At 48.4% G+C, this 22,305-nt stretch overlaps 2 protein-coding genes across 12 annotated transcripts in view; one reads left to right on the top strand and one right to left on the bottom strand.

Annotated features, from left to right (window-relative positions):
• The window catches only part of PKIG (cAMP-dependent protein kinase inhibitor gamma), an 88,026-nt gene extending 67,566 nt beyond the window's left edge, over positions 1–20,460 (top strand). For all 4 annotated transcript variants that reach the window (XM_004062206.4, XM_019017163.3, XM_055373045.2 and 1 more), the window contains 2 exons: positions 15,958–16,131; positions 19,709–20,460. In XM_004062206.4, the coding sequence (XP_004062254.1) occupies positions 15,981–16,131; positions 19,709–19,788 (231 nt within the window). In that variant the 5' untranslated portion in view covers positions 15,958–15,980 and the 3' untranslated portion in view covers positions 19,789–20,460. The remainder of the gene's footprint in view (positions 1–15,957; positions 16,132–19,708) is intronic.
• A 486-nt stretch (positions 20,461–20,946) lies between these two features.
• Positions 20,947–22,305, bottom strand: part of ADA (adenosine deaminase) — a 31,068-nt gene continuing 29,709 nt past the window's right edge. For 5 of the 8 annotated variants that reach the window (XM_055373033.2, XM_063702411.1, XM_063702410.1 and 2 more), the window contains 2 exons: positions 21,724–21,826; positions 20,947–21,370 (listed from right to left, as the gene is read on the bottom strand). In XM_055373033.2, coding sequence (XP_055229008.2) covers positions 21,285–21,370; positions 21,724–21,826 — 189 coding nt within the window. In that variant the 3' untranslated portion in view covers positions 20,947–21,284. The remainder of the gene's footprint in view (positions 21,371–21,723; positions 21,827–22,305) is intronic. The other 3 variants (XM_004062204.4, XM_019017171.3, XM_055373032.2) reach the window with 1 other exon arrangement.

Here is a 22,305-nt window from a genome sequence, read left to right on the forward strand (position 1 = left end):
GGCCTTTGGCAGGCCTGCCAGGAAGTGATCTCACTTTCCCTTCCTTCCTGTCCCCTCACAGTAAGATAGAGACTGCCACTCTCTGGGAACCTTGCTGTGTAGCTGAGCCTCAGCAAGTTTGATAATACAGACACAGCAGGAGGCCTGGGGAGGACCCAGCATGCCCGGCCACCAAGCAGTGATGCAGCTGGACTGTTCTGCAGCTTTCCAGAGACCTCCGTGGAAGCACAGACTTCCATGGGTTGAAGAGAGTTTGTGTCACAATTCCAGTCCCTAGCCCTGGCCCTATGTGAAGTAGTAACACCGCCCTGCCAGTAGGATATAGCTGCTGAGGAGGTAAGAGTTTTAAAAAATTCATACCCCAAAATAATTATTTTTACTGTTGCTGTGAAGTTAGATACCAAAGAGTAGAATGTGGTGGTAGAATCAAGAGAGTCAACCCAACATCACTGAAAAGATTCTGAAGGTTTGTATCCAGCTGAATATCCCAAACAGGATGTGGCTTAAGCATGGGTAAAATGCATCTGGGTGTATGTTTTAGACAGCCTTATAGAATGTTTTCCAGGGACTTGCTTACTTTCTTGCCCTTCCTTAAGAAATGCCTTATTATGAAGCCGGGGGCAGGGGAAAAAGAAGGTCAGAAAAGGGAATGGGTACTTTTCAGTAAATCCATACTACATGCCAGGCATAATACTAATTCACTCCCCTGCTTTATAGCCTAATAGCACAGGCTCCATCTGGCTCCAAGCTCCCTAACCTTGCTGAGTTTCAGCTGCCTCTTTTGTACTATGGGATAATGATACTTTCTGTCATAGAGTTGCTATAAAATTAAATGCTTGTAAGATGCTTAGCACAGTCTGGCATGCAGTAAGAAAGAACTGTATAACAGGCCAGGCACCGTGGCTCAAGCCTGCAGTCCCAGCACTTTAGGAGGCTGAGGCGGGCGGATCACGAGGTCAAGAGATCGAGACCATCCTGGCCAACATGGTGAAACCCTGTCTCTACTAAAAATACAAAAATTAGCTGGGCATGGTGGCGCACGCCTATAGTCCCAGCCACTTGGGAGGCTGAGGCAGGAGAATCGCTTGAACCTGGGAGGCAGAGGTTGCAGTGAGCCAAGATCGCGCCGCTGCACTCCAGCCTAGTGACAGAGCAAGATTATGTCTCAAAAAAACAAAAAACAGAAAAACTGTATAACTGTTGGCTCCAATTAATCCCCACAGCCACTTTTTAAGACAAGTGTGAGCCCTCCCATTTTATAGAAGGGGTGTCTGCAGTCAGGTGAGGTGCCCAGCATCATGTGCCACTGTAGGGACAGCAGCTGAGACTCTGGAGTCCTTGTGGCATCCACCACACCACATTACCCTCCGGGCAGCTCTGCCAGGGCTTTCCTGACATGCAATAGTTGGGGGCAGAGGAACTCAGGAGGCTTTGTGCCCTACAGGAGCCCCATGTCAGGTCCTAGAGCAAGAACATTTGAAAAACCAAGGCCAGGAATCCATTTATCCACTTAGGAGGCTCTATAGGGAGCAGTGTTACAGAGAATGTTGTACACAGAGGAAATAGTCTAGTAAAGGCTTTGAGGTCAGGAATTAAATGAGGTTTGAGGATTTAAAGAGAGGCCCAGTGTGACCAGAGCAAAATGGACCAAGAAGAGAGCAGAAATGGGACAAAGGCTCATCTGCAGAGGCAGGCAGGGCCAGGTCAATGCAGGGCTTCAGGGACTGGCATCAGGAGAGTGGATTTCACTAGATGTGAAATAGAAAAGCATCAGAGGTTGAACGAAGGAGGGAAATTCCAGTGATCCAATTTCCATTTTGAGAACGTTACCCTGCCTGCCATATGAAAAATAGACCCTGGGCTAGGGGTGAGAGAGAGACAGGACTCTGGTCAGGATCTCTGCTGAGAGTCCTGTTGAGACATCCCGGAGCCTGGGTGGTGCATGTGGAGGAGAGAGGTCAGCAGATTCAAGCTCTGTTTTGCAGGTAGAAACAAAAGGACCAGGCTGGGCACTGTTGCTCATGCCTGTAATCCCAGCTCTTCGGGAGGCCAAGGTGGGAGGATTGCTTGAGGCCAGGAATTTAAGACTAGGCTGGGCAGCATCGTAAGACCCTGTCTCTACAAAAACATTAAAAAAAAAAAAAAAAAAAAAGAAATGACAGGACTTGGTAAAGAATTGTCCATGGGTGGTGAAGAAGAAGCGAGGTCAGGGATTCCCGGGTTTCCAGCTGGGCAGATGGTGGTGCCCTTGCTCAGTTGGGAAGGCCATGGCAAGCAGGCTGGTGACTTGACGTCTGAAGCTTGCAGTGCTGGTGGGATAGCCAAATGACACGCTCAATAGGCTGAGTCACAAATCTAGAGCTCTTAATAGAGGGTTGCAGCTCTTTGAAGGTCACCAACATAGATTATTTCGGGAAAGGATAAGAGCCCCTCGGGAGCAAGCAGAAGAGACTGGCGTCCTAACACAAAGGTCCCGGCAGTAGCAGGTGCCTGTGCAGAGTGGTTGGAGGGAGGCCCAAAGGGTGTGGTGTCTGGAAGTCCCATGAAGAGAATGGTCCGGGAAGAAATGAGTTGGAAGAGGAGGACAGAAAGGTGTCCCTGGGGATAGGCACCGTAGAAGTCACTCAGGACCTTGTCTGACTCGAGCACCCTGACCTTCCCTTCCTATCACTGCCTGCATCCAGGCCTGCTTGGGTCTAGGCCTGGCAGGTGCAGAGGCCAAGGCCTGGCCTCTCTGCCTCCAAACAAAGCCTCACCCAGGGCCACTCTTTGAATGGCAACAGGCACTGCCCAGGCAGGCGACAGGCTCCTCTCTGGTGACCTTGTGCTGGATGTGCCCCAAGGCGCTGGGTAGGGCTTTGCAGCCAGCCCCAGGCAGGCCACACATAGATAGAACCGGCAGCCCTCCCTTTTCCCAGGTTCTTGGAATGTTCTCATTTTGGGGCCCTGAGTTTTCTGTTGGCCTCAGTGCCTCTTTTTTCTGGCTTTCCATCACAGAGAGAAGCCGCTACCCTTGAAATTTGATGAATGCCTGTTCAGTAGGCCCTGGCATTTCTGTTTCCACGGCCCTTTCGTCCCGCAGAGAAGCCTTAGAGAGCATTTTGCCCACCCCTGATAAAACGTCTCCCATAAGACCAGGTCCCACTTCTGTGCTTCGTGTCTTCTGCAAAAGTCTGTTTGCTTTTTGTATGGTTTCTGCAAATATTGAATTTTTGAAAAAGAAAAAAAAACAGGAAATGACCTTTCTAGTATATTTGGAAAACAATTTGGAGCTTGTAATGGAATCTGCCTGAGCAATGAGGACTAATAGCTGCAGACTTGGAACAGACCATGTAGCTCTTGGCAGAGCCTGGGGCCTCTTCAGTTTACAAAGCTGGGGGGGAGTATTAGAAACCCACGGGAGAAGTGGCTTCCTGTGGGGAAATGCCCAGAGCAGGCACCTGCAGGCACTGTAACCTCTGACCCCAGGGCCCCAAAAGGTCTCGGGACAGAGTATAAGGGCTTCACCCTTTGTCCTGGGCATTCAAGGTCAATCACATGTCTGGCAATCATCCAGATCCCACAAGATACCAAAACCTCCTGAGGATGAGGAAAAGAAAGAGCTTCATTCTTTAGCACCCTGTAGGGCTCAGGCTGAGCTAGGAGATTCTAGACTGTTTTTAGACTCAAATTGCCTGTTGGCTCTCTGGGTCCCTCTCTATCCAACTTTTCTGTAGATTTCAGCAAAAACCACCTCCTCAGAGAGGCCTTTCCTGATCATACAGCCATTAACTGAATGATCCACATGCAGAGAACCCTCTCCTCTTCTCCCATAGCATATACCATAATCTGTGATAAGATTCATTTACATGTTCAGTGCCTTTTTCTCTTTACACATTGTAAATATCTTTTTTAGTTTCCAGTATATACCCTGTGCCCGGCACAGTGCCTGGCATATAGAAGTTGCTCAGTACATTGAATGAATAAATGAAATATCAAGACTGGAAGACTTGGAGGCCAGGTGCGGTGGCTCATGCCTGTAATCCCAGCACTTTGGGAGGCCGAGGCAGGTGGATCACTTGAGGTCAGGAGTTCAAGATTAACCTGGCCAACATGGTGAAACCCCATCTCTATTAAAAATACAAAAAAAAAAAAAAAAATTAGCCGGGTATGTTGGTTCATGCCTGTAATCCCAGCTACTTGGGAGGCTGAGGCAGGAAAAGCACTTGAACCAGGGAGGTGGAGGTTGCAGTGAGCGGAGATCATGCCACTGCACTCCAACCTGGGCGACAGAGTAAGACTCCATCTCAAAAAAAAAAAAAAAAAGACTGGAAGACTTGGAGATCATATTTCAAACTTCATTATTTAGATGGTGGGAAAGGAAGCTGAGAGAGAGAAGGGGACTCATCAAGGGTCACCCTATTGCGCGGGTATTGACCCAGATCTTCAGCCACTGTTATGATGCAGGGCCGCACATTCTTTGCTCTTCTTTCCCTGTAATCTAGAACATCTTCTATTATTCACTTGTTCATCAACTATTCATTGAGCTTCAAGTATGTGCAGGGCCTTCTGGACGTAACAGTAAACACACCAGCCAGGGTCACCACTTCTGGGGAATTTATATTCTTACCACACAACACCATAAAGCACCAAAGAAGGAAGTTTTAATCTTCTGTAGCACCGTTAAACAGAGTAAAAACAAAGGAGCTGAATGAAATGTCCAAAGGCAGGTTTTACTAACTCAGCCCCCAAATGAACCATCCTAATCATTTATTAATTGCATTCCACTTACATTCCCCGTCACTTACTACACTTTTTGCATCATCATCTTATTGAATCTTCATAACAGCCCCCTGAACTGCAGGGTGTGACTGTTAGCCCCACTTTGCTGAGGTGAGGGGAGTTGTGCACGGCCTCACAGCTGGTAAACAACAAAGCTGGGCTGGACGAGCACCCTAGATGCCTTCTACCCTGCCACCCATTCCCCTCAGAGATTTGTAATGTCAGCAGGGACTCCCAAGGGGGCAGTGTGATGTGGGGAAAAGAGCTCTGGACCGGGAGTTAGGACCGCTAGATAAGAACCCTGGGCAAGTCCCTCGCCCTTTCTGAGCCTCCGTTTCCGCAGCTGTTGATGAGAGGCTTGTCTAGATGAGCTCTGGGATGTCTTTCGGTTAGATTCTACAACAACTTTTCATTAATTGCACAGGTATTTGCCCTGTGATGGTCCTGAATGAATCAAAGCTGTCTCCCTGCTGGAGATAGGTCATGGGCTGTTGGAAGTAAAGGTTTAGAACTCAGGAGAGAAAAGACTGTAGACCCATGTGTTAGGGCATATTAGAAATCATATATTGAGAACATCCTTCCATGTCAATATACATAAATGGATTGGCCTGATTCTTTTTAATCATTGAAGGTTTCTGAACTGAGCATGAGGATGAGCCAACTGATGTTGGGGAATGTCCCTCTTGAAGTAGAGGACAGAGGGCTTGAGGATGAATTGGGGGTGGGGGTGGTGAGGAATAAGTGAGAAGACTGGGGGCAGAAAAGCCAGTTGGGGAAGGTTGTAATAGACTGGATAGAGATGATGAAGCGTAACTGAGGCCATGATTACTGCGTGGAGAAAATGGGAAGATAGACCTGAAGAGAGAAAATAATTGAACCTGGGTAATTGAGCTTTAAGGTGCAGCATGCCTTCTTAAAGAGAGGAAGAAGTCAGGCATGAGTTACGGGTAATAGGTTTTTGACTTGCATAATTGATTGTGGAGGTGGCTCCTGACTAAGGGAATGAATGAGAGAGAGTCCTGGAGGAGGGAGAGCATAATTTTGTTGATATCCTCCGGGAGGATTCATCTAGATGTCTGCAGCTCAGCAATGAGGGGATCGACATTGAAATGAATGGAAGATGATGTCATGAGAGAGAACGAGACGTGTAGAACAATTAGAGGAACATTAGAAGAGAGTAAAGGATGGAATTAAGGAGATATACAAGTAGTCAAGGTGTCGGACTAGGAGAATGTAAAAGAGCATTCTAAGAAGTTGAAGGCAGTTGCTTTACTGCCTGAGCCTTAGTTTCCTCATTTCTAAAATGAGGATTAGAATCGTGCCTACTCGTTGTGTTTAGGGTTACATGAGAGAATGTGTGGAAGGCACTTACCTTGCATATCAGAAGTAGAACTCATGCAATGATTCATCATTCATTCCGTAAGTAAGAGTCAAGCACCAGCATATGCCAGGCGCTGGGCCAGCCCTTGGAGTACACAGAGGAGCAAAAGGGAAATCTGAGTGCCTGACCTTGTGGGAGAGGAATTGTGAAAGAAAGAAGACTCAATATCATAAAAATGTGATTTCTATATACATTCAGGTACCAGATATTACTATATATATTTAATGCAGTCCTGATAAATACAAGATAAATTGGGGGACAAGTTAAATGACTATTAAGTTTATAAGAAAACATAGACCAGCAAAAACAGCCAGAAAAAAAAAATCTAAAGTCAAAAAAGATTTGAGCTATGAGAAGGAAACCATCCTACAGCATGATACTAGTACATGAGTAGACAGATCAGCTGGAGAGATTAAAAGATTCAGAAACAGGCCAGGTGCGGTGGCTCACGCCTGTAATCCCAGCACTTTGGGAGGCCGAGACGGGCGGATCACGAGGTCAGGAGATCGAGACCATCCTGGCTGGCACGGTGAAACCCCGTCTCTACTGAGCAAAATACAAAAAATTAGCCGGGTGTGGTAGCAGGCGCCTGAGTCCCAGCTACTCAGGAGGCTGAGGCAGGAGAATGGCGTGAACCCAGGAGGCGGAGCTTGCAGTGAGCCCAGATCGCACCACTGCACTCCATCCTGGGCGACAGAGCGAGACTCCGTCTCAAAAAAAAAAAAAAAAAAAAAAAAAGATTCAGAAACAGACCCCAGTACACAGTTTTGTATGTAACAATGATAGCTTTTTACATCAATGAGGAAATGATGGATTACTCCACAAATGATTTGAGATAGGTAGAAAAAATTAAGGTGGCTCGCTAATTCATACCTTATTACAGATAAATTCTAGATCAAAGATTTAAATGTGAAAAGGGAAGCCATAAAAGTACTAGAGAGGCCAGGCGTGGTGGCTCACACCTGTAATCCCAGCAGTTTGGGAGGCTCAGGCAGGAGTATCACTTGAGCCCAGGAGTTCAAAACCAGCCTGGGCAACATAGTGAGACCCCATCTCTTAAAAAAAAAGAATTAGCTGGGCACATTAGTATGCACCTGTAGTCCCAGCTACTCAGGAAGCTAAGCTAGGAGGATCTCTTGAGCCTAGGAGTTCAAGGTTGCTGTGAGCTAGGCTGGCACCACTGCACTCCAGCCTGGGTGACTCCAGACCCTGTCTCAAAAAACAAAGTACCAGAAATAAACAAAGGGATTTCTTTACTAATCTTAGAGTGGGGAAGACATTTCTAATTATGTTACAAAGCCCAGAAACCATAAAATAAAATAAAGATCAATTTTACTAATGAATATAAAAAATATGTATGTGGGGAGAAGTGCCGAAAATAAAGTCAAAGTACAAATGACAAGTAAAAAATACTAGTAACTCCTAATTAGACAAAAGACTAATTGCCTTAATATATTAAGAACTCCTACAAATCAATAAGAAAAAGACCTAAAATCCATTAGAAGTGGGCAAAAGAATTTGAAGAAACAGTAAACAGAAAAGGAGATGCAAGTGGGAAGATGCTCAGGTTCACTCCTAGGAGCAGTAGGAACTAAAACAATCAGGCACTGGTTTTAAAACCACCTTTTAGATTAGGAACAAAACAGCATTAAGAAGACTGTGGTGAAGGAAAGTGCTCATCTGATATACCTACTGGGGATTGCTATGGTTTGAATGTGTTCCCTCCAAAATACCAATGTGATAATATTAAGAGGTAGGGCCTTTAAGAGGTGATTAGGTCATGAGGGCTCCTTCTTTGTGAATGGGATTAGGCACCTTTTATAAAAGGGCTTGAGGCCAGGCATGGTGGCTCACGCTTGTAATCTCAGCACTTTGGGAGGCTGAGGCGGCTGGATCACCCGAGGTCAGGAGTTCAAGACCAGCCTGGCCAACATGGTGAAACCTCATCTCTCCCAAAAATATAAAAATTAGCTGGGCGTGGTGGTGCACACCTGTAAGCCCAGCTACTTGGGAGGCTGAGGCAGGAGAATCACTTGAATCCGGGAGGAGGAGGTTGCAGTGAGCCGAGACCATGCCACTGCATTCCAGCATGGGCGACAGAACGAGACTCCATCAAATAAATAAATAAATGGGCTTGAGGGATTGAGTTTGCCCCTTTTTGCCTTTCTGCCATTTGCTCTGTGAGAACACAGTGTTCAAGGTGCCCTCTTGGAAGCAGACAGCAGGCTTCACCACAGGCTGGCGCCTTGATCTTGGACTTCCCAGCCTCCAGAACTGTGTGAAATAAATTTCTGTTCTTTAGAAATTACTGAGACTCAGATATTTTGTTGTAGCAGCACAAAACGGACTGAGAGACAGGAATTAACTTCTGTGGGGAGAATTTGGCAATACCTGTTATAATAAAAAAGTCACAGATCCTTTGAGGTGGCAATTCCACTTTTATGGAAACAATCCTCAGGTCCATCAATAGGGAAGTAATTAAATCAATCTACAACAGTGAGACAACAGAGTATCATGCAGACAATAAAAGGAACAATTTAGTTATTACTTTGGGTTTGTTTTCAGTGTGTTGATGTAATCAGTGCTGCAGTGGCTTCAGAGTGATCTACAGTTGTTTCCAAGGTGTGTGTGTGTGTGTGTGTGTGTGTATATGTGTGTATATACATATATATTTTTTTTTTTTTGAAATAGAGTCTCACTTTGTCACCCAGGCTGCACTGCAGTGGCGCAATCCCGGCTCACTGCAGCCTCTGCCTCTCGGGTTCAAGCAATTCTCCTGCCTCAGCCTCCTGAGTAGCTGGGACTACAGGCGCGCACCACCACACCCAGCTAATTTTTGTATTTTTAGTAGGGATGGGGTTTCACCATGTTGGCCAGGCTAGTCTTGAACTCCTGACCTCAAGTGATCCACCTGCCTCAGCGTCCCAAAGCCAAGACACATTTTTAAATGAAAAAAAGGCAAAATGGAAAATAATTTTTTTTTTTTTTTTGTGAGACGAAGTCTCGCTCTGTCACCCAGGCTGGAGTGCAGTGGCACGATCTCAGCTCACTGCAAGCTCCACCTCCTGGGTTCACGCCATTCTCCTGCCTCAGCCTCCCGAGTAGCTGGGACTACAGGCGCCCACTACCACGCCCAGCTAATTTTTTGCATTTTTAGTAGAGACGGGGTTTCGCCATGTTGGCCAGGATGGTCTCGATCTCTTGACCTTGTGATCCACGCCCCCCTCGGCCTCCCAAAGTTCTGGGATTACAGGCGTGAGCCACCATGCCCGGCCAAAATTTTGTTTTAAATAAAGGAAAAAGGAAGGGAAGGAGAAAAAGGGGGAACATATATATTGCATAAATTTTGTCTGGAAGGACACCAAAACGTGCTTGCCTTGGGGAGGGTGTCTGGATCGGATGGGAAGGAGACTGAGCTCTTATCTCTGTCCTTTTGGACCTTTTGAGTTTTAGACCACATGCACACACAATCTAAAATTAAGTAATTTTAAGATGAAGTGAATGTGTTCACTATAAAAAGGAAATATAACAGATTTTAAAATCACTTATAAAAATATTAATGTATGTAATTATATCACTGGTATTCTTTTTCATTTAACTATATGTGAACATTTTGCCATGTCTTTAAAAAATATTCACAAACATCATTTTAATTCCTGAATGGTATTTCATTTAGATACAAATCAGTTAAGTATGTATATATTAATAATTCTCCATTGTCCGTTTAGGACATGTGACACATCCATTTAGGAACTCATTTTGGTGTCTTTAGTTTCCTGCTATTATAAATAATACTGTGGGCCAGGCGCAGTGGCTTAGGCCTGTAATCCCAACACTTTGGAAGTCCGAGGCAGGAGGATAACTTGAGCCCAGGAGTTTGAGACCACCTTGGTTAACATAATGAGATTCCCATCCCTGAAAAAAAATGAGCCAGACATGGAATAGTCCCAGCTACTCAGGAGGCTGAGGCAACAGGATTGCTTGAGCCCAGGAAGTTGAGGCTACAGTGAGCCATGATTGTACCACTGCACTCCAGCCTGTGTGACACAGCGAGACCCTGTCTCAAAAAAATAATAATAATAATAATACTATGATGAACATCTTTGTACATTTTATCTTCATGTAGATCTTGGATTATTTTCTTAGAATAGATTATTATAAACTGATTTAGTAGCTAAAAGATAGGGAAAAAGTTGAGGTTTCTGGATACACACTGTCAAGTCACTGCCCAAGGAGGTCTTGGAGAAGTGTACACTCTCATTAACAGGGTTTGAGAATGACCATTTTCTGACAGGATTTCCAACTCTGAGGATTCTTTATTTCCCCATTTGCTGTTGACTCTAAAGATGAGAGGGTGAGTGACGAATATAAATATGGGAGAAAAATGAAACGATGTGTTTCTGCTTTCGATTGGAGAGCTCCCCAGAGCCATCTTTGGAGTTGCTGTTCCCTGAGGGGATATGGTAGCCAGAGCATGTTGGCCCAGTTGATGTTTTCTAGGATTGGTCTTTGAGTGTGGCATTTGCTGTCTCTGTGTCCCGAGGGCCAGTGGCCTGCACTGGGCAGCTTGTAACATCAGATGGCATTGTGAGATCAAAGCCCCAGGAGACGTTCCAGCATGAAGCTGGCCTTTCAGATGGAGCCTGTAATTCCATCCCATGGTGTCAGGTCCTAGGACAAGAACACCTGCACAGCACTCCACGGTGCTCGGAGGCCCTTCTCAACAGTCCCAAGAAGGAACTGCTGCTCCTCCCCACAGAGGAGGGGCGGGCAGCGGGGGAGAAGAGGGATAGACACAAACTCCCTCTCCTTCAGAGGCCCGAGAGTGAAATCCAGCGAGTGTGCATGGAGCCCCTGCTCTTTACCAGGTGCTGGATGAGAATCAGGGAATGCAGCGGCCAGAACCTGTTGGCTCAGCTGCCAGGATTAGGTTTCAGCTGGACATGGGAAAAATCCAGACCAAATTCCTGTTCCCGTGGAGCTGACATTCTAACTGAGCAAGAGCCGAGGACTCGGAGGCTCCGGGAGCCAGTGTGGCCTGCTCGGGGTTTGTCATTTTCCAGAGCAGCGGGTTTCAGGTGGGGCTGAGGCCCTTCTGAGCCGTGGCTGTAAACCGGACTCACTCACCTCAGAGGGCAGCTGTGGCCACTGAGTGCGTGATGTGTGTGAAAACACAGGCACCTGGGCCATGGTACCTTTCCTTATCGTAGGAATTGTCAGCATCATTTTTATCCTCTGTTATTACTGTTATTATCATAAGCCATTTTCCTGTCCTGAAGCATTGAGCGGTTTCCCCAGAGGCAGAGGGCAGGAGTGAACCTCCGTGACCTGTAGAAGGAGCCACCTCTGGAACTTCCGGGAATTCTTTTAGCCAAGGAGGAGCCAGAGCGTGACTAGGGCAGCGCGCAAGGCTGCTAGGAAGATAGGCAGGGTGCGCCATCTGCTGTAGCCGGGGGGAATTGCCGTGGACAGTGTCCTGGCCCTCCTCTATTTTACACAGGGGAAATGAAGGCCCCAAGAAAGGCAGGGTCTTGCCCAGGGTTAGGTGGCAGAGCTTGGGTTTAAGGTCACGTGTCTCATTCTTTGCTCTTTCTACCATAGGACACCTCCCTGTCTCACCTGTCTGATCTTTGAGGGCCCCTAATTCATTCTTTAGGTGTTTCTTCTGAGCTAGGTGTTGTGGGGGGATGTGGGCCTTGCCCTCCATACTGATCCTCTTCTCTGTCTCTCTCTTTCTCTATCTCTCTCTCTCTCTTTCTCTCTCTCTCTTCTCTCTCTCTCTCTCTCACACACACACACACACACACACACACACACCTGCAGCACTTACTGGCTCAACCCCACCCTGGGTGCCTTCTGGGCACTTCTGCCAATGTCAGCTATCTTCTAAAAGCATTGCACAATAATTTGGGTTTATAAAAACTTCAACCATTGAAAACATATAGACTTAGAAAACGAAAGTTCCCCTTAATCACAAAGAACCACAGTTGACAGGGTTGATAGATGTTTTTTCAGATTTTTTTTTCATATGTCTGCTATCTTTCCCCACAGGAACTGGGTTTTATTTTAGGTGTTGTTTTGCAACCTCTGTTTTTCAGTTGCCAGTTTATCTCAGACATTGTCCTATGTCAGTACAGGCCCATCTGGCACATTTCTTTATTATTTTTTTTTTACTGACATGTCATTGTATATATTTGTGGGGTGCAACTTGATGTTTTGATACATATATGTTGTATAATAATCAGATCAGGGTAGTTAGCATATCCATCATCTCATGCATTTATTTCTTTGTGATGAGAATATTCAAAAGCGTCTCTAGTTATTTTGTAATATAGAATGCCCTTTTTTTTTTTTTTTTGAGACGGAGTCTCACTCTGTCTTGCCCAGGGTGGAGTGCAGTGGCGTGATCTCAGCTCACGGCAATCTCCGCCTCATGGGTTCAAGCAATTCTCCTGTCTCAGCCTCCAGAGTAACTGGGACTACAGGCGTGTGCTACCACACCCGACTGATTTTGTATTTTTAGTAGAGGCGACGTTTCACCATGTTGGCCAGTCCAGTCTCGAACTTCTGACCTCAGGTGAACTACCCGCCTCGGCCTCCCAAAGTGCTGGGATTATAGGCATGAGCCACCGCACCCGGCCTAGAATGCCTTATTGTTAACCATCACCATACTGTACAATAGAACAGGAACTTACTGCTCCTATCTAATTGTAACCATGTACCCGTTGACCAGCTTTCTATCCTTTCCTCTCCTCTCCCCTCCCCAGTCTCTGGTAACCACTGTTGTATTCTCTCCTTCTATATCAACTTTTTTTTTTTTTTTTTTTTGACAGAGTTTTGCTCTGTCGCCTAGGCTAGGGTGCAGTGTCATGATCTCGGCTCACTGCAAGCTCCGCCTCCTGGGTTCACGCCATTCTCCTGCCTCAGCCTCCCGAGTAGCTGGGACTACAGGCGCCTGCCACCACGCCTAATTTTTTGTTTTTTTAGTAGAGATGGGGTTTCACCATGTTAGCCAGGATGGTCTCGATCTCCTGACCTAGTGATCCACCCGGCTCGGCCTCCCAAAGTGCTGGGATTACAGGCGTGAGCACTGTGCCTAGCCGATAACAAATTTTTTGTTTTTAAGATTCCATGTATGCGTAAAATCATGCAGTATTTGTGTTTCTGTGTCTGGCTTATTTCACTCAACATTATGTCCTCCAGGTTTATCCATGTTGTCTCAAATAACAAGATTTCATTCTTTTTTATGGCTGAATAGTATTCCTTTGTGTATATATACATTTTCTGTATCCATTCAATCATGTTGGACATTTGGGTTGATTCCATATCTTGGCTATTATAAATAGTGCTGCAGTAAACATAGGAGGTCAGATGTCTTCTTGACATACCAATGTCAGTTCTTTGGATATATACCTAGTAGTGGGATTGTTGGGTCATATGGTACTGTTTTTAATTTTCTCAGGAACCCTCCATACTGTTTTCCATAGTGGCTGTATGGCACATTTCTTTTTTATGAATACTTCATAATTCACACGATGCCTAACCTCCTGGTGGACATTTGGGTGGTTTCCTATAGGCTGCTATTACTGACCAGGTGCAGTAAACATCCTCACACTATAGAAAACATTGGGCATTTGCCTGAGTGGGTCTAGAACTAGGATTTGCTGGGTGGGCCCATGGGCCCACCCCACTGGACTATGAACTCCTAAAGTCAGGCCAGTGCTTAGGCCACCCCTCCCACTTACTAATTCAGGTCTGCGAGGTAGCCAGAGTCCATGCAATGACTGCTATCTAATTGCCTTCAGAAAACCATAGGTGCTCAATGAGAGACACTAGTATCCCCTTTGCAAATTAACCTTTTGTTAATATAGTAGCAGTACTTCTTGTTGCCAAGAGTACATAAATAGACAATCTTGTGTGCTACTGATGGGAATATAAATAAAAACAGTACTGACTTTATAAGTCTTTCTGCCAATTTTTTGTCATCATGAATACCACTGTGCCATTTGGGAAGGCAACTGGGAAATGTGTCAAAAATCTAAAACTTATTTCACCCTTCCCTTCAGCCCAGCAGTTCTACTTCTAGGGATATACTCTCAGGAAATAATTAGGGATGGGCACAGAGACTTTCATTAAGGCCCAGTGCTGTGTGTGGCAGTAGAAAACAGGGAAGTACCTCTGTGTTCATTTCTGGAGGCCTCATCCTAGAGTAAATCATGGCCCATCCAAGCATGCTGGCACAAAATTCAAGTGGAGGGAGCCTTAGTGACATGTTCTAAAGCGTCCCAAAGAGTAGGCTACAAAACAACATAAGGTATGGTCCCAAATCATTTCTAAATTTATGTTGCTCTTCTTTATATATGTGGCACTCTTCTCTCCTTTCTCTAGACTGTGTTACCAAGCACCAGGGCTGTTAACTGCTATCTCTATAGTAAGAACTACTAATTTCTTTTTTCTTTTTTTCGAGATGGAGTCTCGCTTTGTCGCCCAGGCTGGAGTGCAGTGGCACAATCTCGGCTCACTGCAAGTTCCGCCTCCTGGGTTCATGCCATTCTCCTGCCTCAGCCTCCTGAGTAGCTGGAACTACAGGCGCTCACCACCAAGCCTGGCTAATTTTTTTGTATTTTTAGTAGAGATGGGGTTTCACTCTGTTAGCCAGGATGGTCTTGATCTAGAACTACTAATTTCATATCTTTCCTCCCCACTCCACCTCTCTTCTGAGCTCCAGCCTCCTAGTTCCATGTACCTAGCCTACCTCTCCCGTTGGAGGGCTCACAGGCATCTCAAAGTTACCGAATAGGCCAAATAGGACTTTATGACCTCAAATATTCCTCCTTTGTTCTTCCATATGTCAGCAAACCGCACTTCTGTCCACCTACTTATTCACACCAGAAACCTAAATTACCTGTCAATCCGACACTACTTCTTGTTGGTTCGATTTCCAAGTTATATCTAGAATCCTTCCCACTGCCCCCCTCCTCCACCCACCATCTTGGCACCTGAACTTCACAGGAGCCTCCTAACTTGCCCCTTCCCAGCACTGCTGTGCCCGGCTGCCAGAGTCAGCTTTGAAAATGCACGGCTGCTCCTTCATGACCTTGCCTAAAGCCCCTTAGGAACCAAGTTCCAGATGTGGTCTGGCTCCTGCCTACCTCAGCAGTGTCCTTGGTGTCATTGTCCCTCTTCTGCCATGCTCCCACCTGCTGGCTCTTTCTGTCCTTCCAAGCCCTCATGCCTCCCTCCCTCAGAGCCTTCACACATGCTGTTCCCCTCTCTGTAGTGCTCTTCCCCTCACTCTTCATCTGCATGATGCCTCGTCCTCCTTGGTTCTCAGCTAAAATGTCACTTTGTGACCCCCCAGCCTTGATCAGGTCCCAGTGATCACTCCAGCACCCTGCATTCTCCCTTGAAGCCTTGAGCACCAAGGCCATGACTTAGGTACGAGGTGACTTTATGCCACCTGTAGTAGATGGTAAGCTCTGTGAGGCCAGGGACCATGGCCAGTTTGTTCATGGTGGTATCTGCGCCAGTGCCTGGCGCATGGTATTAATAAATGTGTGTACATGTTTGTCAGTAATTGTATTTAAAGAAAAATCTGAGCCCATGTTCTTTAAAATGTTGATGGTGGTTGTCTGGGTGTGGAATTATGAGTGACTTGTTTTGTTCTTTGTACTTTTCTGTGCTTTTTGCTTTGTTTTCAATAAGAGGCAATAACTGTCATTTTGACAGAAGCCACTGTGCTGGGGAACTGGAGCTGTCCTCTCTGCAGAATGCATCTGGACTTACCTCTGACCCCTTGCCTTCTGTCCCCACAGGCCTGAGGAGCGATGCGACAGGCATGATGGAGGTCGAGTCCTCCTACTCGGACTTCATCTCCTGTGACCGGACAGGCCGTCGGAATGCGGTCCCTGACATCCAGGGAGACTCAGAGGCTGTGAGCGTGAGGAAGCTGGCTGGAGACATGGGCGAGCTGGCACTCGAGGGGGCAGGTTAGAGCCAGCAGGTCCTTGGCACTACTGCATGCCAGAGGCCCTCTGCCGGGCCCCGGGCTGGCCTCCAAGTCCTAGACTGCCCATACTTTCTTAGAGAAGAAACCACATTTAAGTCAGGCCTGCCCCATGGTCAGTGGCAGAGTCCAGCAATCTCTAGGTTGGAAGATGTTTGAGTCTCAGGCCCCAAGGACTCTTCTGGCCAGGCATCTGGGACTCTTCCTGTCCCCCTGCCCCCTAGCCCAGGTCCCTCCACTTCTCGCTATCCCCACAGCTATACCTGGCTCTGGCCACACTCACAGCTCTCACCTGGCTGACTATAGCGGCCCGCTTCCCTGGGCTCCCTACACCCATCTCTGCCCTTCCTGTTCAGCTCTATGCAGCAGCCAGCAGACCCCGTTTAAACCATTCTGTCCATCATGCTTCTGCCAAAAAAAAAAAAAAAATCCCCCAGTGGCTTCACTGAGTGAAGCTAAGCTTGTCACATTGCCCTGGAGCAGTCCTGCTGTAGGCCGGGCCCTGCCCAAGTCTCACCCGGTGCCACTCCTCTCCCTGACACCCTCCAGCTACATCTACCTTTGGTCTGTTTCTCAGTCAAGCCTCTCCAAGGGGCCTTCTCTGACTGCTAGATCAGCCTTCCCCAATCACATGACCCTCATCACTCTCTGACAAGGTCTCAGGGGTCTAAATGTGAGCGCCAGGAGGGCAGAGGCCTTGCGTTCTGTTTGGCACACAGCAGGTGCTTGGTAACCACAGATCGAATGACAAAAGGAAACAGCATCCAGCCACCCAAGTACTGGCTGGAACACCCCCACCCCCTCCATTCCCCCAGAGAACCCCTTGGCTCAAGTCCACAGTCAGCCTGGGAATTTCCTTGGGAAGCTTCCCTGACCCCTGCACGGCTGAGGCCTTTCCCTCCTGCTCTCACAGCGCCACAGAGGCCGTGTGTGCTTCTCACAGCACAGCCGTCAGGCTGCATCTGTCTCCCCGTGGGCTGTCCGGAGGGCCACAGCCCTGCCCCTCCCTGGGTAGCCCTAGTCTTCTTGCCCCTCACTGGCCAGAAGTGAATCAAAAGTACGGAACAGAGAAGACTTTGCCAGGGCTTGGAGCCAGCCCTCTCATGTTACAGATGGACAAACTGAGGCCCAGAGAAGTTGGAGGACTTGCTCTGGGCCACCCAGGGAGTTAACATAGAATCTGGCCGGCTTGAGAGAGAGCCCCCGGCACCCTGTCGACGGAACCCCACCCCAAAAGCTTTCCCTGTCCCATGATCTATTCATCCTCCTCTGTCACGTGGCCCAGGCAGAACCTCCACAGGCTCACCCTGCTCGCCCCTCCAGCGTCAACTCTCATCCTCTCGCCAACCATAGTCAAGTACTTTGATCGCTCAGAAGCCCCTGTGGGCCTTCACACGCTGCACCTCTGTTTGCTTCTCCCCTCCCTCCCCTTGCCTGGCTGGGTTCTCTTCATTCTTAGAGACCCAGGCATCTGCTCAGCTGAGAAGCCTTCCCTGACCGCAGTGCCCCTCCCAGACCAGGGAGGCACCTCTTCTCCCTGCTGCCTCCATGAGCCCACTGAGCATAATGGCCCTGCTCTAGACTGAGCTTCTCCAGCACAGGCTCTGTGTCTTGTGCCCTCGGTGCCTGGTGGTGTTTGGCACATGATGGAGGTACCGAGTCAATGGCTGTTCATTGACCGACTGAATGACCAGCATGTCCAGCTGCCACACTGGGCACGCTGCCCTGGGCTCTCTCTCAAGGCTTCTGTGTCCTCACCCTCAGCTCTGGTGAGCTCTGTTCTGTCTCTCTCCCCCTCAGCAGTTGTAGCTGCTGGCCCATGTGCCCAGGCCCTCCTCACACCTGTTTTCCCTGACTCAGATTCCCTAAAGTATGGGTCCTCTGGCTACATGACATTCACCTGCCAGGGTGACTGACATTTAAAAAGGGGGCCTGAGGAAAGAACAGTGCTCACTGAAGGAAAGGAAACACTCATGGTGGCGTCCAGGCAAGAGTGACTGGCCAAGGGGCCTTCCAGGAAGCCCGCAGGGAGCAATTCCGTTTCACAGGCGGGGCTGCAGGCCACGCCCACTCCAGTGACTCCCCAGGGCAGGGGGAGTACAGAGTTCCAGGCGCCACCCCGCTGGGAATAAAAGCAGGCTTTCCAGGCAGCGGGCTCGGAATAGGGTCCCGAGCTACCACCCACTTCCTAGCTTGCCGCAGGGGCACAGTGAGGCAATGCTGATGTCAGGCCTCTATAAACCTTCAGGAATGCTGCTTATTGGAAGAGGTTAAATTTGGTAGAAGGGGTACTAGCCTTGGTGGCAGGCAGGGCTCTCCACCCTTGATCCAGGCAAATCAGCTCACCTCACTGGGCCTCGGTTTTCTCGTGCATATCATGACCCTAGTTACACCTCCATGTTATCGTGTGCATTGCACGAGAAAGTGCCCATCCATCTGCAGACCCTGGAGCTTGCTATAGGGTGGTGATTCTCCTGGTTCTGTGAAGGGCTTAGCCTGAAGGATAAAAAGGTGTGGCCTGGTTGGGCTGGATTTGAACTCAGGCTCTCAGTGAGCTTGTAGGGCACCTAGTAACATTGCACAGTGTCACTGGGGTTTAAGAATGTACCACCTATTGAGCTCTGCCCACATGCCAGGCCCCACGTGGTGCACCTTATGAAAAGACACCTGTTTATCATGCAGCCTGAGGAGGAAAGCATGGAGACTGGGGCCTGGGCGTGAGTTTGGCACTCCCCTCACCCTGCACTGCTGGTCCAGTGGGTGGCAGGAGCTGCCTGTCCCACCTTGCACAGGGGGGCTCAAGGGAAGCTGAAAGTGAGGAGACTTGACTTGTATCCTGACTCCCCTGGGTGAGGTGCTCCATCTCTGTGAGCCTGCTGCTGCCCCTCACCCCACCAAGATGTCTGACAGGATGGATTTGAGAAGGAGGTACAACACACACCCCATGATGCACGGTTGGCCCCCACAGACCCTGATGCAGGCCACACCCTGGCGCTCCCTGAGCTGGCCTGGTTCAGTGCTCTTTACTCTCTTAGAAGAACATTGGCGGGGCACAGTGGCTCACACCTATAATCCCAGCACTTTGGGAGGCTGAGGCAGGCAGATCACCTGAGGTCAGGAGTTTGAGACCAGTGTGGCCAACATGGTGAAACCCCGTCTCTACTAAAAATACAAAAATTAAGAAAAAAACAAAAACAAAAAAACAGAACAGCTGCCATTTGCTGAGCACCTGTGACACACTGGGGACTTAACATGTGGCCTCTCCCTCTGGGGAACCTGCACAAACAAAGCAACCTTCAAGAGCCCTTCACTTGATGCTTTAAGCACCCATCCATAATGGCCGTTAATTGACTTAATTATACTAACACTATGTGCATTTCCATGTAAAAAGATGTTGCAGACCAGGCTAAAGTCCATCGGCCACCACCACCTCAATCCAGCTCGTCTTGCTCCCCAGGGCATATCCACTGCTGTCAGTTTGGCTGGGCCCTTTCACACCACCTTCTGTGCTTTACTTTGTGTATATGTGCCCAAGAAAAACCTCTTTCTCTCCTCTCCAGAAGGACAGGTGGAGGGAAGCGCCCCAGACAAGGAAGCTGGCAACCAGCCCCAGAGCAGCGATGGGACCACCTCGTCTTGAATCTGACCTTGTCCAAGAAGGCTGGACGAGAGACCTTCTGTCCCCTCCCAGAGGGGGAACCCTGGCACTGGCCCAGCAGCCTCTTCTCTGAGCTCCATGTCCCAGATAAACCAGGCCAGACTGAGAAGGCTCCCCAGAGGCCTCTGTGGCCTCCACTCCGGGAAAGCCCTCGCCCACACCCACAGGCTCCACATTCCCACCACCTTCGCACCGTGCCCAGGTACACTTTCAAGACACTGTAACCACAAGATGTTATTTATTGAGCTGGCGCCGGGACTTGGGCGGGGCCGGCCCTACAGTGAGCAGCCCACACAGGAATGCTCCTCTCGCGAGCGGCCCGGGCAGGGACCCTGTCCCAACACCAACACCTCCTCTCCAGTCCAATCTTCTGGGTCCAGACCTGCTTGTCCCTTTTTTAGAAAACACTTTTAAACTTTTTAAAAATTTTAAACCTTTTTTCAGCAGATACGGAGAGAGCTGACAATCAATTCACATTTTTTAAGCCATTTTAGCTAAACTGTCATTGTGCATCTCTGAGGTTCCCTCATGGAGCTCCACAGATCCATTTTTAGGGAAGGGATTTTGGCTCAAAACGATCTGACCACCTCTGCCCTGTCCACCAGGATAAGTGACACCTAGGACCCAGGAAATAAATGCTGATGATTTGTGTGACTGGTTTAAGATTATTTCTCCTTAACCTTGCAAAAACAGGGGTTGGCCTTATTTTCCCCAAGTCCACAATTAGCCGGACTTGCCCCAGGCTTCTAGAACATACGATTCTGAGAAGATGCTGGTGTTCTGCAGAGGCCAGCACCCTCCAAGGCCAGTGTCTGATGAGCCCTCTTCCATCTCATCCACTCTCACCCCAACTGCCAGCTTCAGGAACCCAAAAGGAAGCTTTACTCCTTAAAACCTAGAGTTAGTTAGGAGGGGCTGAGAGTTCAGGGAATGTTTGAGCAACAACCAGAGAAGCCTTATTTCTTCTGGAAGGAGGACAGCCTCTGGACCCTCTTGGCCCACAGCATTAGGATCTCTGGCCTGGCATTCACAGCCACCCCTAGCCTCAGGCCCTGCTGCTGAGCAGGCTGACCCAGCTCCCTCCATGCTCATCCTGCCCACATCGGCCCGCCCAAGACCACCAAATTACATGCCACTTGCTGCATGCCACCAGCCATGGGCTTCTTTATTGAGCACCAGATTTTCAGTACAAGTTGCCACAGAAGGAGGGTTTCAGATTCAACCATGCCCATGTGCAAGGGCACTGGTCCCTGGCCAGGGCACATAATCAGAGAAGTGACGCGGCCATGCCGAGGTATACGTGTGTGCAGAAATGGACACATAGGGTTCAGGAGCATCAGTAACTGACTATTGAGATCATGGTCTTCTTGGAAGGAATAAATGTAAAAATGTTGCTCAGCCCCACAGAGTTGGGGTGACTCCACAGGGCGAAGGCTTGGAGGAGTGGCGTCTTCAGAGGCTCTGCCCTGCTCATTGGTTCAGAGAAGCAGAAAGATCAGGCAACTTGTAGTACCCAGGATGTTGTAAAAATCATAGAACACCAGAACCAGAAAGGAACTCCTTCCTATGATGGCAAGAAGATGCCTTGCCAAGACCACATAGGAAGAAAGGAGCAGAACAGGCCTGGGCCCCACTCCCTGCCCTTGGTTTTGGGCAGCCATGGAGGTGTCCCCAACTGCCCAGACCTTTGGGACTGGGCTTCAGAAAGTCTCCCCTTAGAACAGCCTCTCAAGAAGTTTTATAGAAAACAAACCGATCTAATGAGACGCTGCTCCCAGCCAGGGCCCAGAAACCAGGGAGTCATCACACATACATGGCGCTGCCCAAGAATGGAAGGGCATCTTGCTAGAAGTCCCACAGAAAGCCACACTGGGGCCAGGACAGGGCAACTGCCCAGAAGCCCAGACAGGAACCTACCTGCAGAGGCTGAAGGTGGCATCCCATAGGCTTTATAGAGCAGGTCGAGAAGCTCCCTCTTCTCATCTTCTGGGAGGAAACTAGATTTGGCCGCATTGATGTTCTGGAAAGGCCAGAATGGCAGACAACATGGAACCAGAGAACAAAGAAGGCAGCTCTTAGCAATGTAGTGATAGTCCATCCTCTTCACTGAACATGGGCAGATACGCTTAGAGGGGGAAGGATTTGTCCACTGTCACACGGCAGCAAGTGCCAGAGTAGAAACCATGAGGTCGTGTTCTTAATGTGTCATTACATGATAAAGGGCTGTGAGAAGGAAGTTGGAGAAACCTTTGAGAGACAGGGTGGCATGTAGGGGGCCAGAGACACCTCGCAGACACCTGCAGGAATGGACTTATTCAGCCTGGGATTTAAGAACAACCTGAAGAGAGTGTGCAAGACTTCATAGCTGCTGCATATACCTTTCTGGGGAGAGGGTTGACAGCTTTCACTGGATTCTTTAAAGGCACTCAACCCAAGCAAAGGATCAAAAACCTGGTCCTAGGTCAGGACGTCAACACAAAGATGTCTTCTCTGTGGGAA

The sequence above is a fragment of the Gorilla gorilla genome, chromosome 21, assembly GCF_029281585.2.
Source record: "Gorilla gorilla gorilla isolate KB3781 chromosome 21, NHGRI_mGorGor1-v2.1_pri, whole genome shotgun sequence".
Lineage (NCBI taxonomy): Eukaryota > Metazoa > Chordata > Mammalia > Primates > Hominidae > Gorilla > Gorilla gorilla.